This window comes from Asterias amurensis, chromosome 19 (assembly GCF_032118995.1).
Source record: "Asterias amurensis chromosome 19, ASM3211899v1".
Classification (NCBI taxonomy): Eukaryota; Metazoa; Echinodermata; class Asteroidea; order Forcipulatida; family Asteriidae; genus Asterias; species Asterias amurensis.
In genome coordinates this window covers 12,318,273-12,336,085 of record NC_092666.1, presented here as the reverse complement: position 1 = coordinate 12,336,085, position 17,813 = coordinate 12,318,273, and the positions used below count along the sequence as shown (strand labels likewise).

Sequence of the window (17,813 nt, the reverse complement as noted above, 5' to 3'; positions counted from 1 at the left end):
ACCCAAGAAGCCACATAAAAAAGTAGCCACTGGAACGTTGGCTCGATGGATGAAAGCCGTTTTATGTGCAGCGGGAATAGATCCCTCTGTTTACACTGCTCATAGTTTTCGCAGTGCAGCTACATCGGCAGCTTTTGCGCATGGGGTAAAGCTCCAAGAAATTCTGAAAACAGCCGACTGGTCAAATGCAAGTACATTTGCCAAGTTTTATAATAAGCCAACCGAGGAAGTATCCTTCGGTAAAGTAGTGCTTAGTTCTAGTACATGTATGTAATACTTTGTAATATGTTAAATAAAGAGTTCCTTATACGGTTTGTTGACCTGGTTTTTCATTTTTTGACCATCACAGATTATTTATCTACTTTGAACATGCAATCCCTTTGAAGACTTGTACGAATGTTATGAAATAGAATTAAAAAATTATATGAAAGAATGAAATAGAATTGTAATTCTATGAATAATAATGAAGTACAAGTCGAAGAGGGTCCCGCCCGCTGCTGGGTTTTGAACCCTCCCAATACTGTTTGGTCAAAAAACTATATGACCTCAGAAAAGATGGCTCAGGACTTGTGTCCGGGCCTTTATATACGGGCATCGCCCCCATGGACTTATTTGAATAACAATACAACCTTTGAATGTATTGTGTGATCCGCATGCCATCACGTAGGAAGGAATGCAATCCCTCTTCGACTTGTATTTCATTATTATTCATAGAATTACAATTATATTTCATTCTTTGATATAATTTTTAAATTATTATTTCGCAACTTAGACGACCAATTGAGTTCAAGTTTTCACAGGTTTGTTACTTTATGCATGTGTTGAGATACACCAAGTGAGAAGACTGGTCTTAGACAATTACCAATAGTGTCCAGTGTCTTTAAAGTTTACTAGCCAATCGTTCCCACCATCAGCACGCTCAATCTTAAAAAATCTTAACTTTTCAGCGAGACACCCAACTCACGGCGGGAATGTTGGAGAAGATAATGGAAATGTCAAAATAAATAATATGTATTACACAAAACACAACAAATTCGACATACAGGAACGATCATTGCTTACAATTTGAGTGGGTGGGGGGGGGGTTGAAAACGTAATCAAACTCATAAAATAAAGCTCCTTTAAAAAGAGGTGCAAAGTATTATTATGTTTCTAAATTTATTTATTAACAATTAACAGGTGGTTAAAATACAACAAATTAATGTCACAAATGAGTTTTCAATTACATTAACAAATTATAAATCTATAACATGCAAAATGGATATATAAAAATAATATGAAAAATTGATGCAGCTTTTTTTTTTTTTTTTACAATTAACTTTTGGTATGCAAAATGCCTTCTTTTGGAGTGCCTTCTTTTTGTGTGAATTGTGCATTTAACATGATAAACAAAACGACAGTGACACTTTGGATGGGTTACTTGCACCGCTATTTCTACCTCCATGCTTGCACCATGTGTTTACAGGTGGCTCACATCATGTGACTTACATGTGACCCATGTCACCTGATAAACATGTAACTCAAATCAGGTGTTAAAGGCACTGGACACTTTCGGTAATTGCTAAAAAATATATAATTAGCCTAGAAACTTACTTGGTAATGAGCAATGAAGAGCTGTTCAATTGTATAAAACATTGTGAGTTTTTGAGAGAGAGGCTTATTTCTCACTCAAATATTTTAATATAAAAAAGATCTTGCAACTGTGATGATCAATTGAGTCAATATTTTGAGTCAATATTTTGAGTCAATATTTTTACAGGTTTGCTATCTTTTGCATATGAAGGGATACACCACGTGAGAAGGCTGGTCTTTTGACAATTACCAAAGGTGTCCGGTGTCTTTCAAGATGCTTGTGATGCTCAAAGGGATCGGTCGAGTTTGTCTTGGAAAAGCATTTGAAACCGTTGTTATGAAATGCATAATGGTTGGATAGATAACTTCAAAGTAGAATATGATGATCCACACAACCCACACAAATATGCCTAGACTTTGCACAATTTTCATGTTACGTCGCGAACAAACACAGTCGGCCATTTTGTGGAGTCAAAATTTTGACTCCATAAAATGACCGAACATGTTAGTTTACAGCGTAAAATGACACATGCAATTTCGAGGCATGGGTGTGTTGATCATAATATTCTACTTTTAAATTAACCATGCATTTCATAACAATGGTTTAAAACGCTTTTCAAAAGACCAACTCGCCCAATCCAAGGCAACGCCCCTTTAAGTTGAAGATAAAAGACAAAAAGCGAATTCCCTTGAACCAAACTAAGCAGTAAGCGTGTCATTATTTGAAAATTGTGCAGTTAAAAAATCATTGAACAATTTATGATATGAAATTTTATAACAGTGCATAAGAGAACACTTTCAACAGTCTTACATAATATCAAACATTTTTTATAACTGACTGAATGAAGAAAAGGCACAATTTGAGTTTCAAAAACAGCTGTGCATGGCTTAAAACTCAGCACCATTGGGAAAACAAAGGCAGGCATGTTTGCTTCGTTATTGACAGGCAAGGGCACCGAGGTATTTTCTCCTTGGTAAAGGGCACTCTATGAGGAAATTGTAAATTTTTACTGGAGCATTTCAAGGGCACCAAGGCAATGACCAGGGGGCATGGAGGCAATTGTCTTTGTTGATTCTGTGAAGCATCATGCATGCAATGGAGTTGATTTGCCAAAATTGGTGCAAGTTCTAGCTACATGATATGATGAACAAACTTTTAGACCATGCTTTTTAAATTCAATATTAACTTTCTGTACAATAAATTTCTCCATTCACCAATTAAAAACGGCAGTTGCCAACATTCCAAAATTCAAATTCCAAAATTCAAATTCAACATCTTGTTGGAAATAACAAGCTAGGCATAGCCCCCTAAAAAAACACTGAATACATTTACAATAAAGAATAATAAATCAAGTATACCTTCAGTTGTCCATTCACTAAAGGACAAACTTAAAGATACACAAACAGTTTTTAATAACACAAAAGTACAATTATGGCAATAATATGAAAAGTTCAATTTAGAAGAAAAAAAAACCTTTAAATTTGTACATTATTTACCTCCGACTATTAAGAGGATCCTTTACAGTTCACTTGGGTGGACGGATCAGAAAGCTACTTCTTTGAAAACCTGAGGACGAATGAAAAACAAACATTAATACTTATTAGTATACACTTTAAAGCCTAACACTCGCCCCCACCAGTATGCCAGTCTCATCCATGGGATGGGGTGAGCTTGCCAGAATTATTATTTTTTTTTCAGTTCTGTTGATTATCAAAGTGTACTACTCCTAAGATGAGTAACATCAATCTTCCCTTGTGTTTGGAGTGTGTGTGTGGGGGGGGGGGGGGGCTTGTTCATGTAAAAACAGACGACATGTAAGTTTCTTGTTTTGATTCTGGGCTGATGAAAATTAGTCTGGTCCAGTAGTAAGCCCTGCGATCTTGTGGTCCCCCCCCCCTTCTCAACAAAAAGTTGAATAATAATAATAATAATAATAATAATAATAATAATATTGGCTCTTGTGACGCGCTCAAATCAGTAACTCGGTGACAATCATACATTATTACCCCTTGTCACTGGGCCAGTTATTTCATTCCTAAAACCATCCCTGGCCCTGACATGCCATTATGGGGGTCATGGGTCCTTGGGGATGAAATAAGGTTGGAGTAATTGGCGTTGTTGGGGAGGGGGATAGAGTTGTGGGGTAGGGGAGGGCATAGAAGGGGGTATACTTGACAGAAATTAATTGTTTACTTTTCTAGATAGTCTTGACACTTAAAGTTGTAAAACCACTAGTCGGTGGCATGGCATCCTCGTTTCTTACGACAGAAACTACAGTGGGGGGGGGGCCTAGAGTTAAGGGGTCGGGAAATGGAAGGAGGCATGGGGGAGGAGGCATACATGTTCGCGACAGAAATTCCTTTTCTTACTTTTCTAGATAGTCCTTGACACTTGTATAGCCACTCTCCCTGGCTAGATGAATAAGGATCCCGGTGGCGTGGCGTCCTTGTTTCTTACGGCAGAAACTACAGTTGCATATCCCGCGGCATGGCGGACACACCCAATCCTGAAAAATCAAAACAACAAATTTAATTGGGTCAACAAATGGATTTCTTTGTTTGTTTCTTAAGATGCTCTTCCTGTCAGAGGGAACTCGGCAAACTCCCACAATTAAAGGGAATATAAACACAAAGCTGGGAACAGCCAATCTCCCCTCATGCGGACAATTGTTTTATCTTATGAATTGCACAAATCAATACTCAGGCATAAAAAATATATGTTGGCGTAACGGGCCCCCCAAAATAGGGTAGGTAGGTATTTTTTTCTGATTGTTACAGCTGGTAGTATACACGATAACAAAAGAAATCAAGGCTACACACAACAATAGTATATTTTTAAACTCTTGATGAAATTTATCTAAATTTTATGTCTTCAAGCCCACAACCTTGTAATTACAAGTCCTGCAGTCTAACCACTGGACCTACATAATCCCTGCGGATGCATCCTTTGTGGTCTTTCCATTGTCCCTGTAGCAGGCCTCGACCTCTACAGCGGCCACCAGCGGCGATTGTCGCGATGCCCCAGCGAATTGCCGTGAAGCCCTTTTAAAAATCACGTACCTTACGGCCACTTGGCCGTCGTGCCCTTTTCCATTGATTCCATAACATTATTTATTCGAAAATGTTATTTAGTGTTAACATTGTGACCCATTTAATTTATATGGAGGTAAAATTCGGAACCTACGATCCCGCACACTAGTTTTCACAATGATGCTTCTAATTCTGTGCAACAAAAAATGTGTCAAGAACGTGGCATGGTAACCATATCAAACGTAGTTGAGCTGTTTACTACTAAAAACGCAGCACCAGACTACTCCAATGTATAAACTCGCTACAAGTCCCTACACTAAATTACGCATTTTTGTCTATTGAGATCTGTATTTGTAGCGGATGGGGCGGGGGACGCGCGCGGCCGGAGGCTGGATACAGTCTATGTTTTTCCCCTGGCTATTTCGCTGGTGTCCAAGGCTTGTACTGGATTAATGTTTGTGACCCACCACTACCAGTGATCTGCCTGCCTTGCGACTTTGTTTTCATTGCTAAACACATGTTCGTTTGTGTACACACATTAAGCGTGGAATTGTAAAACATCAATATCGGATTATATGGAGGTAACGGCAGAGCCCTAATTTTGGAAATCATCATACTCCATCAAGTTCATTATTGATGAATCAGCATGCCATCTCACAAAAGATGCAAAAATAAGCAGGAAGGCGAAAGGGCTAGAGTGGCAGCAAAGTGCCAACTTTAGAAGCATTTTTTAATTAGGTGCGTTTGTTTACATTTGTATAGTATTTATTTAGCGCAGTCTAGCGTGGCATAAACGTCGGCATGCACAATACAACTTACAACTTTAGCTAAATGCTAGGCAAATTATTTTGTGCTAAGGGGTTGGGGGTTCGTTTTTAATTCTCATAATCATTATAAATATAAAAAAAGAAGGAAACAAATATATATATATATATTTTTCCAAATCATCGGATTTAGCTGAGCCTCCGGGTTGTTGGTGGGTTGTTGGCGCGGGGTGGGTGGGGCTCGTTTGTCTCGCAGAGTTGGGGTAGTGGTGAGCCAGAGACTAATTGATCTTTTTTCTTCAGATTAGCACGCAGGGAATTAATTTTCTTAATATTTTTTTCTGTATGATTTTTTCAACAATTCTTTATTCTCGAGCAATTATTTGTTTTCAGATGAGCAGAAGGGAGTTTAATTAAGTCGATGAATATGGGGAGGGGGGTAAAACGGGTAAGTTAATTACTGGGGTAATAGTTTGTAATTCGAGTGCTGCAAATAAATATGGGTTGGAAAGTTGACCACCATCTTGAAATCAGTGGAAAGTATATTAACATAATCATCAACAAATAAAGGTTTGAAAATGGCCTTGGGGCCCTTACAGTTGGCCTTTTGAGGCCAAGTGGCCTTGCCCCTCTAAAGCTAAAGGTTGAGGCCTGCTGTAGTTAAGAACCTTTCATCTTTGTACACACAATTCCTTGTGGAATACCAGTCTTTAGAATTCCTGTAAACATGGTAAAGAGACCAAGTGTGTTCCATTTTCCGTTTTCCTCTTGGTCTCCATATGGCAGTGAATATGAAAACATAAGCGTAACAAAAAAATCGTAGAAAATTACGACTCAATTGGACATGGAATTTCCAAGAGAACAACGAAAGAAAAAAAACGCCCTTGTTGCACAAATTTGTGTACTTTCAGATGCATTAAAAAGGTTTCGGGCCTGAAGTGTTTCTCATTTGGGCGAGAAATGACCTCTTTCTCGAAAACACAACATTACTTCAGAGGAAGCCAGTTCTAACAATGCGTTATACTGTAAAGTGTCGCGGCCGAGTGGTTAAGAGCATCGAATTCAAGTTCTGGTGCTAATTCACCGGAGTGTGGGTTCGAATCCCGGTCGTGACACTTGTGTCCTTGAGCAAGATACTTTACTATAATTGCTTCTCTTCACCCAGGGGTATAAATGGGTACCTGCGAGGGTAGAGGTTGATATTGTGAATGAAAAGCTTTCAGAGCGCCACGGCAGCTCGGGGCTGTATACTCCCTAATGGGAGCTGAGAAAGATTAAAGGGATGTTTATTGGCCCAATGACCAGGGGACTAATGTAAAGCGCATTGATACGGTTTATTGTGAAATGCGCTATATAAGAACTTGTTATTATTATTATTATTATTATACTATTACCAGCTCTCTAATGCTCGTTACCAAGTATTGTTTATGCTAACAATTATTTCGAGTGATTACCAGGGCCCAATTTCATAGAGCTGCTAAGCACAAAAATTTGCTTAGCATGAAATTTCTTCCTTGATAAAAACAGGATTACCAACCAAGTTTCCATGTGATTTTCAGGATTTATAAGCAAACAAAAGCTGAAAACCAGTAACAAGCACTATGCAACAAATTGAAATTTGGCTGGTAGTCCTGTTTTTATCTTGGAAGAATTTTCATGCTTAGCAAATTTTTGTGCTTAGCAGCTCTATGAAATTGGGCCCTGTAGTGTCCAAGTGCGTTTATCACTGGACTGTGTCGATAGTGGACTCAATAGAGACTTGGGCTTTTTGTCTCACTACAGCACGGACTCATTTAAGACTGCTGGACTGTTTTTATGCTAACAATTATTTTGAGTAATTACAAATACTGTACACGTTTAGTAGTTGTCAAAGACCAGCGCTGCGACGCGTTGCAAGTGCAAGTTGCGACCGATTACACGTCGTAAGTTGCGAACTCGTCGCAGCCGCAACGTGTCTTATAGGTCTGGCGGGGAGTTCGCAAACTCTACGATGCGTCGCTATTTGCGATGAATTTCGTGAAATCGGGGGCAGTGTTCTCACTTGGTACAAATGTATATCCCATCATAAGCAATTGTGTCATTTTTAGTGACATTACATATTGTTATATTTATATTCATATTTATATTTATATTTATACATATAGTTTTTAACGATTCCTGTAAGTGGCGGCTTTCCGCTGTTGGATGTCAACAAAAAAAAAAAAAAAAATAAAGCATAAAATAGGCTAACAAGCCTGTTAAAAGTTGGGCTCGATTAATTGGTCATCGAAGTTACGAGAAAATGATGAAAGAAAAAATACCCTTGTTGGACGAATTTGTGTGCTTTCAGATAAAAGACTTCTAGCTAGAATTCTCTTATAATTTCAGTGAGAAATTACCTCTTTCTCAAAAACTACGTTACTTCAGAGGGAGTCGTTTCCCATAATGTGTTATACTATCAACAGCTGTACAATGCTCGTTACCAAGTCAGTTTTTAAGTTAATATTTGTTTTGAGTAATTACCAACCGTGTACCTTCCCTTTAACCAAATAAAAAAAATAACAGCCGAAAGGTGATTTCAACATTTAAGATTCTGTAAGTGTGTAAGTCCTAAGACGTTTTAGTTTCTTAGCAACATACATGTAGAGTGAGTTTGAGAAGCATTTGATGACGAGCATCTCAAGCTGCCAAAGTACTCTTCAAAAAGAAGAAAAAAAACTTGACGACCTTTCCGACTGAGTGGTACCTAAAAGCTTTCCAACTGAAGCTGTACTTTTGACTCATTCATCATTCAAAATTCATGTTGCCAAGGCGACTAGCATGCTGGGAGGTACATATGCTTGGGTCTCACAGTATGTACCAACAACCAGACTAATTGATTGTCTGGTAATGCTTAAAGGCACTGGACACCTTCGGTAATAATTGTCGAAGACCAGTTTTCTCACCTGGTGAATTCCAACATACATGTATGCATAAAAGTACAAATCTGTGAACATTTGAACTCAATATTGGTCGTTGAAGTTGCGAGAGAATAATGGAAAAAAAAAACACCCTTGTCGCACAAGTGTGCTTTCAGATGCTTGAATTTGAGGCCTCAGCTCGAATATTTAAGTGAGAAATTACTTCTTCCTCAAAAACTACATTAATTCAGAGGGAGCCGTTTCTCCAGTGTGTTTTACTATCAACAGCTCTCCAGTGCCAACAATTACTTTGAGTAATTACCAAGAGTGTCTACTGTCCAGTGCCTTTAAAGATTTTGTTTATGTGTGTTGTGTTTTTATTTAGCCTTCAAGAAAGACTCTGCTCATAGTGAAGAAACATCAGGCTATCAGGCCTGTATGCTTCGTTTTTGAAAGGACAAGGGCACCAAGGCATTTTCTCCTTGGTAAAGGGCACCCTATGAGGAAATTGTAAATTTGTACTGTAGCATTTCAAGGGCACCAAGGCAATGACCAGGGGCAACGGAGGCAATCGCCTTCGCTGCCTCCGTGAAGTATCAGGCCTGGGCTATTAATTATTTGTTTGCATTTATTTAGGTCCTTTTGGTTGGTGAGCATTTTGCGACAGCTAATTCTATTTTCTTGCTTTGACAACAGCTCTCCATTGCTTGTTACTTGTTTTGTGCTGAGAATTACTTTGAGTATTTACCAACAGTGTCCACTGCCTTTAATGCTCTGGCTTGAGTACCAAGTTATAACCCGAGAGCGTACCAGGAGAGCAAAGGGTATTAACAAGTGCACTTAGTTTGTTTTAACTAAACCCCCAAGAGAAAGCCACAAGATGAAGTTTCTAATAGGAGGGAGTTTTTGTTATTGATTCAGTACAACAGATGCTAGTAAAAGTGCCCTCTGGGATTTATAGCCAGCCCTGACACAGAAGTACAGTGTACCAGTGTTTCCTTTGTTGAATAATATCCATTTCCAACGAAAACTTTTGTAGGTTTTGTTCATAACATTAAACCCTACTCACTGTGAATGAAGATGTATGATATATAAATCTTCATAGTCGTGACACCGAGTGACACCGTCTTAAACTATTATCAATCATCTGCCCATATAAGATGTCATTCACAAACGAACAGCGCCCTCTAGCGAAAAAAAAACAACCAAAAACTAAAAAAACAACGACAATATTTTACAGCGCCCTCTAGCGGCGGGAAAAAGGTATTCAAATGTCCGGTTAATTTCGTATAGTTGGCCAGCGGTTTACTATTCGCCCAGCACTAGAAGTAACGCATTTTTCAAGAATGCAGACATTTTCAGCGAATTTGATTTTCGAGACCTAACCTCAGAATAAGATTTTGAGATCCCGAAATCAAACATCTAACAACACACAACTTCACGGGAGTTTTTTCTTGCATTACTATCTCGCAACTTTGACGACCAATTGAGTTCAAATTGTCACAGGTTAGTTATTTTTGTGCATATTATGTTGAGAAACACCAAGTGAGAAGACTGATCTTTGACAATTACCAAAGGTGTCCAGAATTTTTAAGTTTAACTTAAATTTATCAAAGTTTGTATTTTGTGTCATACAAAAAGTACCTGAACCCTTTAACTAACACTCAGGTTTGACAGACTACATACATTACATGTAAGCCCTCGGGGCTGCCAGCACTTAAATTGCTCAAGTCTGTAATTTTCAGAATAGAAAGATTTCAAGTCAAAGAACAAATGTGTTTTGTTCAGTTTTATTTACAAAAAGAAAAAAAATTGCAGGATTCTCAGACAATCCCACGTGTCTCGCCAAAGTGGAAAGACAAATAACCTTTGCCAACCTTTCATGAAGTGCTGCACTTTTTAGTTTGTGAACTGTGTTAAGTGCACTGTGTAAGCGTCGTACCCTAGCGATTGAGCGCACCAAATTCAAACTCTGGTGTTTCTGTTCAGCAGAGTGTGGGTTCAAGTCCCTGTCGTGACACTTGCAAGAGAAGGTAGTACTGTAGTTAAAAAGCAGGACAGTTCATTTCAGAACTGAGAAGTCTCTGAATTACGAAAAATCTATTCCGCGGTAGTAGAATTATAGCAAGACAATTCTCTATCTCTAAACAACAAAGTCAACCTGACAAGTAGACACACATTATGGTGTTAACTAACCTAAAATAATGGAACTTCTTCATAGACCTTATGTAGTGCTGGGCGAATAGTGAAATTTTGTTATTCGGATACCGCTGGCCAGTTATCCGAAATTAACCGGATATTCGAATAGTCTTTTCGCCGCTAGAGGGCGCTATTTAAAAAAAAAAATTAAAAAATTTTTGTTTTAAATATTTTTTTTTAATATCATATTTTTTTTTAATATTAGTTTTAGACAGTGTCACTCGGTTCATTCATAAAATGACCAGATCTAATTTAAAGATGGCGATTTGCTTTTTCTTTTGATCGTGATTGACTCTACGTGAAGGAAAACTTTTGTAATCTTTGAACAAATTACATTAGAAATGTCATTGTTTTAACTCTTCACGGAGGTGAGCATAGTTAAATACTTAATATATGCTGTTTTATGCTGTCTTAATAGAAGTTTCATAAGGATTCAGACAAAACATTCATATCAGTTGTCGCCCGACGTCCGCGGATATTCAGATATTAAAGAATATCCGGTTACTCGGTTTTAATTACAGAATTATCCGGTTTGTAAATAGGTATTCGCGCCCTATGCGGATATCTGGTTAAGAAAAAAAAGGCATTCGCAGTTACGGATAGGAAAACCTATTTGCCATTAACCGGATATTCGAATAATTTGCCCAGGCCTAACTTTATGCATTGATGTCATCCTACCGCCATCTTAGAGGAAAAACGGTGACGAAACAATCGAGACGCACAGATTTGTACGCGCGGCGCACGGTATTGGCCGATGAACAATCTCCTTTTGACCAGGGTGAGGGCGCCCTACTGAAATGACGTCATATGCATAAGATCTATTGTCTCCTCTACAAAAAGTTGGTGTGATGTTTATAGTTCAGATTCAAAATCAGATTCAGATAGGTAGCTTACCGGTGTAATCAGCGCTGTTTTTGCGTCCTCACCATAGCGATTCCGAAGGCATGGCCCGCAGAATTGACCCTTGACCCCGGTACAGCCACTGAAGCGACAGATAGTCTTCATATCAAGTGTTTTCTGTCGGCACTGGTGGCAGGTTGTGCCCTGTCAAAATAGGAATACAAAGACACTTACATGTAAAATCAGGATTTTAATTTCAAATATAAACGCACTCTTTTAGTCTATAGTTCATCGAACTCCACGCTCTTATCAGCAGCAGAGTGCGGGTGCGTATCCCGGTCATGACACTTTTGCCCTTGAGCGAGGCAATTAATCAATTAAATCCATAACTGTTTCGTAAAAAGTTGGGGAGGTAGTGCATTCTGCTCTACCAACCATGCTCGTAGTAGATTATACACATGCCTGCATAGTGGGAACCATGTTTCAGCCCCAGATGTAGGTGGCAACATGCCCCTGGTGACAGTTGAATTGGGTCGAAAGCCAAAATCGTTAAGTGTAGCCCTCACCTTAAAGTGCGCATCCAGCCGTGTGAGTTGGGCGATATCTCATAAACAACATAAAAGAAAAATCAAAGACTGGCGACAATCAGATATAGTTTATACAGTAAATGACCTTTGACCTACCACTTCAGCATTGTATTTCTTCTCCTTCACGCACTCGGCAACCATATTCAGTTCTTCCTCTGTGATATCTTCCGGTTGTCTGATGACCGCAAGGGGGCGCTGTGCCTTGCGTCGCTTTGTCGGTGTCGGCAGACAATCTTCTTCTTCGTCCTCAAAGATTTCAAACTCTGGATCTGAATCGCCATCGGAGGCAGGCGCTTTCTTGAACGTCGGGCCAAACTTGATTATTAATTTCTACCAAAATAGAACAAACAAATTTGTATACGTCATTTCTAAATACATTAATTGACCAGAATCAAAAGGAGAAGAAAAAAACCCCGTTCACATTGGAATTTCGTTCCAGAGAAAGGGCAAAACGTGATAAATTTATTTCTACCAGAAGTGAAAAAACAAACACAACATTTCGAAACACATCATGTACAAATCAAAGAGAGAACAAAAAACCTGTTCACATTTTAACCAGGCCTTGAAATGCCGCGATGCCATCTGCTTTATGGCGGTGCCCTTTGTAAGGTTTCAATACAAATTGACATTTTCCTCATAAAAGTGCCTTTTACCAGAGGAAAAATTGCTGGCCTGAAATACAATTAAAGGCAGTGGACACTATTGGTAATTGTGAAAGACTGGCCTTCACAGTTGGTGTATCTCAACATATATGCATAAAAATAACAGAACCTGAGAAAATTTGAGCTCAATCGGTCATCGAACTTGCGAGATAATAATGAAAGAAAAAAACACCCTTGTCACACGAAGTTGTGTGCGTTGTGCGTTTAGATGGTTGATTTCGAGACCTCAAGTTCTTAATCTGAGGTCTCGAAATCAAATTCATGGAAAAATACTTCTTTCTCAAAAACTATGGCACTTCAGAGGGAGCCATTTCTCACAATGTTTTATACCATCAACCCCTCCCCATTACTAGTCACCAAGAAAAGTATTATGGTAATAATTATTTTGAGTAATTACCAATAGTGTCCACTGCCTTTAAATAAAAACCAATTGCAGGCATGTTTATGCTTCATTTTTGAAGGGCAAGGGCACCAAGGCATTTTCTCCTTGTGGGAAAGGGCACCTTACAATTTCTACTGTAAGCATTTCAAGGGCACCAAGGCAATCGCCTTTGTTGGGCTGAAATTGTAAGAAAATTTGGGCGACTTTGTTTTTCTTTGGGCTAGCAACTCACCTGTCCTTCCTTGACTGGGAACACATCTTCGTCATCAAGATACACCTTCACATTCTCGTCTTCGATGGCCTCCGCCCTCCTCTTCTGCCCCCGAGTGCGGATTCTTGAGGCGCAGGCAAAGAGTGGCGAACTGAGGCGTGCCTTGCGTGACGGGTTCCTACGTCTTGAGATGAAACTGCAGTCGAGAGTTTTCCTGGTCTTAGGTGATCTCTGAGGAGGTAAGAAGCATTGGGTGTGATTGCCAGGGATGTGATTGGCTGTAAAAAAAAGCGTGAAAGCTTGCGAGCGCAAAAGCTTGCGAGCGTAAAAGCTTCCAAGCGAAGCCTGCTGACATACATTTATCTAATAATAATAATAAGATCAAAGTCTTATATAGTGCACACAAAGTATCTACCAAACAAGGTACTCAAGGCGCCGAGTATATATACAAACTTTCAGAAAGAGATGTTTTATTGCAGTGATGAATTCCGAGACCCAATTATTAAGCACCTTTAAGGGTTTACAGACCCACCAGACCTCACCCTGGTCTGCTTATCTGCTCGGCCATTACACGCCACGTATTTTATAAAACGTTCATTGTCTTTACTTAGTATAGGCAAGGTTCCAAATGTGGCGTCAACATTCACAAAATCAAATTATGCAGCCCCTGAAAATATAAACAATTTGGAAATCCTGGTGCCAAGTGCCTAAAAGGAGTGTACCTTTGGTGAATTGGAGCGTCGCCGTGGTAACCCTGGCATTCCCTTCAGGTCTGCAAGTAACTGATCGAGCTGTAACCAAACGGAAGAAAGAGTCAGTACAAGGAGTGTACAGGTCATAGTTCAAACTAATGGAGTACACTCATTGAACAATAGACATCCATAAATTATAAGTAACGACTTCATTTTGAACTCCACAGATTTCTAAAGTTGGTCCAAATGGTTCAAGGCAAGCCTTTATATAAGTTTGTATTACCTACAGATGAACAAACCCTGGCCCAATTTTTTAGTGTTATCCGACCCTGTTAGTGTTAACACAGGTCCTCATGCAACTAGTAGGTTTAAATAAGTTTGCGGTTGATTCAAACTGAAGAATTGGTAGCCTGTTTGATTTGAAATACTTAGCGGCCATCTTGGAAAAAAAATAGTTAATAGTAAATAGTAAGACCCTCATCCTCCTCTTTTTTGAAAAATCCGGACGATCAACTGGTATTTTTTGTTATTTGGCCTAACCTCCAGATGAACAAACCCTGGCCCTACTGTGGTGTTAACCCCTTAGTCAAAACTGCTTATGGGATTGATGTCTGCCGTTTCTTATGTTATAATGCAAAAACATTTCCCCAAATCTAAGACATGGCAACTGTCTTTATAGTCTGGGAAATTCAAATTTAATTTGGGGTTGAATACATCGAGGGAAAACTTTATACCATGCCTGTTACGTAGAGAGAGGAGGTATACTCCCCCCCCCACCCCAATCCTGCTAAGTATCACCCATAGGGGATATAAAAACCACGCTGGCACCAGCCAATCTTCACACAACCATTGGTTCAACATCTATGGGGTGCGTTCGTTTAGCTGCCCTGGGTCTACCCCGGTGTGTGACGATTTTGTTTGCCAGGACGAACGTGGGTAATTATCTGCACACGTTCGTCCAGGAAAGAAAAAACGCCACACGACGGGGTCGACCCAGGGAAGCTAAACGAACACACCCTATGATTAAAAATTGGCCAAATTTAGAAAATTATGATTTGACAGTAGGCCCAACTAGACGTTTGTGTTTTGTGTCATACAAAAAAAAACCAGCCCTTTAATTCAAATTGTCAATTAGTAGATTGACAGCTCCTATTAACAATCTCTCGGCAAATTGTGAGACACCCTGCTGTGTTTTTGACAAGCATTGATGACTGAGTTGTTTTCAAGTGTTTGAATTTGATTGAGATCGTTTTGCTTGTCAAATTTAATTCTCTTAATTACCATAGCCTTGTTTTCCTCGATGTTTTTTTGTCGCCGTAACTCGTAAGCAACATCTTCGCCTTCTGTCTCCACCTGAGAAAGCTTAATTGTCAAACACAGAAAAAAAAATGTAAAAAATCTGAATCAGAAACTTTGTATTGCAGCTGGATACATTTTATTTTTAAATAATTCCAGGGGGGACGACAGTTTCATTGTGTAGCCAGCTACAGTAATGAGGAAAATGTCTGTCTTCTTTAAAAGTTTATTATCTTCAAGTACGCGCCAATCCTCCAATCAGATTGGCAGAATGGAGTGGTGATAAAAACCTATATTGCACGGCTAATATCACTACCATGCGTCTTGTGTGTTAAATACATTATCACACGCGCGCTCGTGGAAATACAGAAAATATAGCGCGTCTGCGTCCCATATCCAACTCGGTCTTCGGCCTCGTTGGATATGGGACGCAGAAGCGCTATAGGAAAAGTTTCCGTATGGTGCCACCACTTTTTCATTCGATATGATATAATATAGTATCTAATTTACCTCAATGAGATATCCCTTTTTGTAAAAATGAGTGAAAAAGTGGTGGCGCCATACGGAAAGTTATCCGCGCTATATTTTTCCGTATTCCACTCGCGCTTGTGTGATAACTTAATAATAATATTAACAATATTCAATAAATTAATAATTACATTTTGCATAGCCTTCCCTTGGGTCTAGGTTACTTTTAAGGTAGGACAAGGAGGCCTATAGTTTTGTAGGAAACTAATTTAGTTTACTCTCGTCTTGGTTAGCATGGAAAATTAACACTTGTTACAACTTGTAAACTAAGTCACTCACAGTGGTCATGTCATGGTGGTGGCAGGATACGAAATCTCAGGCCCTGCGAAATATTTTACACCACAACACAGCCATGACAGCACCCCACTCTCCCGCCCCCAAACAACAATATCAACCCCCATGTTATATTATATAGGCTAGTTCATGTAGGTAGGGCCAAAGATTAAAAGAGCGCCGAAGGCGCGAACCAACAACCATTGTATCAATGGTTGTGTTCACTGCACGGTTAGAAATTCGTTCTGCTTGAAATTGAATGATTTCAATTGAAACGGCGGACGGCCAACATTTCAATACACATTTTCATGATTTTGCCCACATTTTCGCCACAATTTTCACAAAGGGTTATAAAACAAATGGATTACGTGTCTAAACACTCAGTTAACGCAAAGACATGTAGGATGTCACAGTATAAAAAAAGAGTATTATTTGTTATTCGTACCTTTCGTAAAGTAGCCATTTTTAAAGAGCTGTCTTGGAAGTCCTGTGTTGTGCACAAATCGTTACGGACGAACGTCGTGTATGTAGCCTTCGCGGTTTATGCACACACGTGGGTTAAAATCCGCGGGTAAGTTTATTAGACTGGTCTCCATCTGGGATCCTACCATACGTCATGATACTCAGTATAGGATGACACAGGATACCAGACGAAAAAAGAGTAATACAAATGCCAAGGGTACAACATAAATAGCTCGCCCCTGGATAACGTGCAAGATGGAGCTGAGAATAGGGGAGGTTTTACTTTAAGTGGAGGGGGCGGGGGGTAAGCGGTTTGGCGTGGGGTAAAATTACCAAGCAATCACATTCCAGCCAAGAAACTTAATATCAAATATAAAATGTTATAAAAAACTTATTTGACCATTATTTGTACAAATTGTCGTTTTTCCCTATAAAAAACCTCATACAAACAGAAGTTTTCTAGTTTTTTTTTTTTTCTTTTTTTTTTTTTTTTTTTTTGGGGGGGGGGGGGCTTCAATATTTACAGGCCTGGATGGTCATCTTACTTGCAGCAGAAACATTGTCACAGCTTACTTGAAAACGCAAAGGAGGGTGTCATTTAAAATACAAATAATCCATAATAAAATAAATAAATGCCTGTGGAAACTTCCTGAAAAAAAAAAAATGGGAAAATTTTTAAAGCGCATCGAGTGTTAAGCAGAAAATAGTACTTAGCAAATTTGTCTATGCTAAGCAAACAATGGGTGGGCAACGGTCACAACAATGTAGGCCTAAAGCTTTATGGACTTTCGGATGATAGCCAGTTTGTTTGTGCTTACCCTGGGGGAAACTTCCTGACCAACTGGGCCAAACTTTAAAGCGCACCGAGTGTTAAGCAGAAAATAGTGCTTGCAAATTGTTCTATGCCAACTAAGCAAACAATGGGTGGGCAACAGTCACAACAATGTAAACTTTATGGCCTTTCGGATGATAGCCAGTTGTTTGTGCTTATACAGGCTTTATGAAAAGGGGCCAGGGCAGGGCATCCTCACCGTACACAACCTCAAGGTAACACAATACGGTTACAATAGAAATTTACTTCAATATTCCTTGGGTTATTGGTTATTGTCAAAGACCAGTATTCTCACTTGCTGTATCTCAACATATGCATAAAATAACAAACCTGTGAAAATTTCTGTGCTTTCAGATGCTTGATTTGGAGACCTCAAATTCTAAATCCCCAGGTCTCGAAATCAAATTCGTGGAAAATTACTTCTTTCTCGAAAACTACGTTACTTCAGAGGGAGCCGTTTCTCACAATGTTTTATAATCAACAGCTCTCCATTACTTGTAACCGAGTAGACTTTTATGCTAAAAATTATTTTGAGTAATAATTATCAAAAATCCCAAACACCTGAAACAGACCTACCAAGTCTCACGCATTAGGCGTGAGACTC

General features: G+C 39.1%; 1 protein-coding gene across 1 annotated transcript; it reads right to left on the bottom strand.

The window, feature by feature from the left end:
- Window positions 1–1,164: 1,164 nt before the first annotated feature.
- LOC139951610 (cell division cycle-associated 7-like protein) lies at window positions 1,165–16,501 on the bottom strand. The gene is made up of 8 exons (XM_071950577.1): window positions 16,361–16,501; window positions 15,100–15,180; window positions 13,849–13,917; window positions 13,148–13,357; window positions 11,968–12,201; window positions 11,339–11,488; window positions 3,943–4,079; window positions 1,165–3,139 (listed from the first exon to the last, which is right to left on the bottom strand). Exons 1-8 carry the CDS (start codon window positions 16,376–16,378, stop codon window positions 3,124–3,126), a joined length of 915 nt encoding a protein of 304 aa, XP_071806678.1. The 5' UTR covers window positions 16,379–16,501; the 3' UTR covers window positions 1,165–3,123.
- Window positions 16,502–17,813: the final 1,312 nt, after the last annotated feature.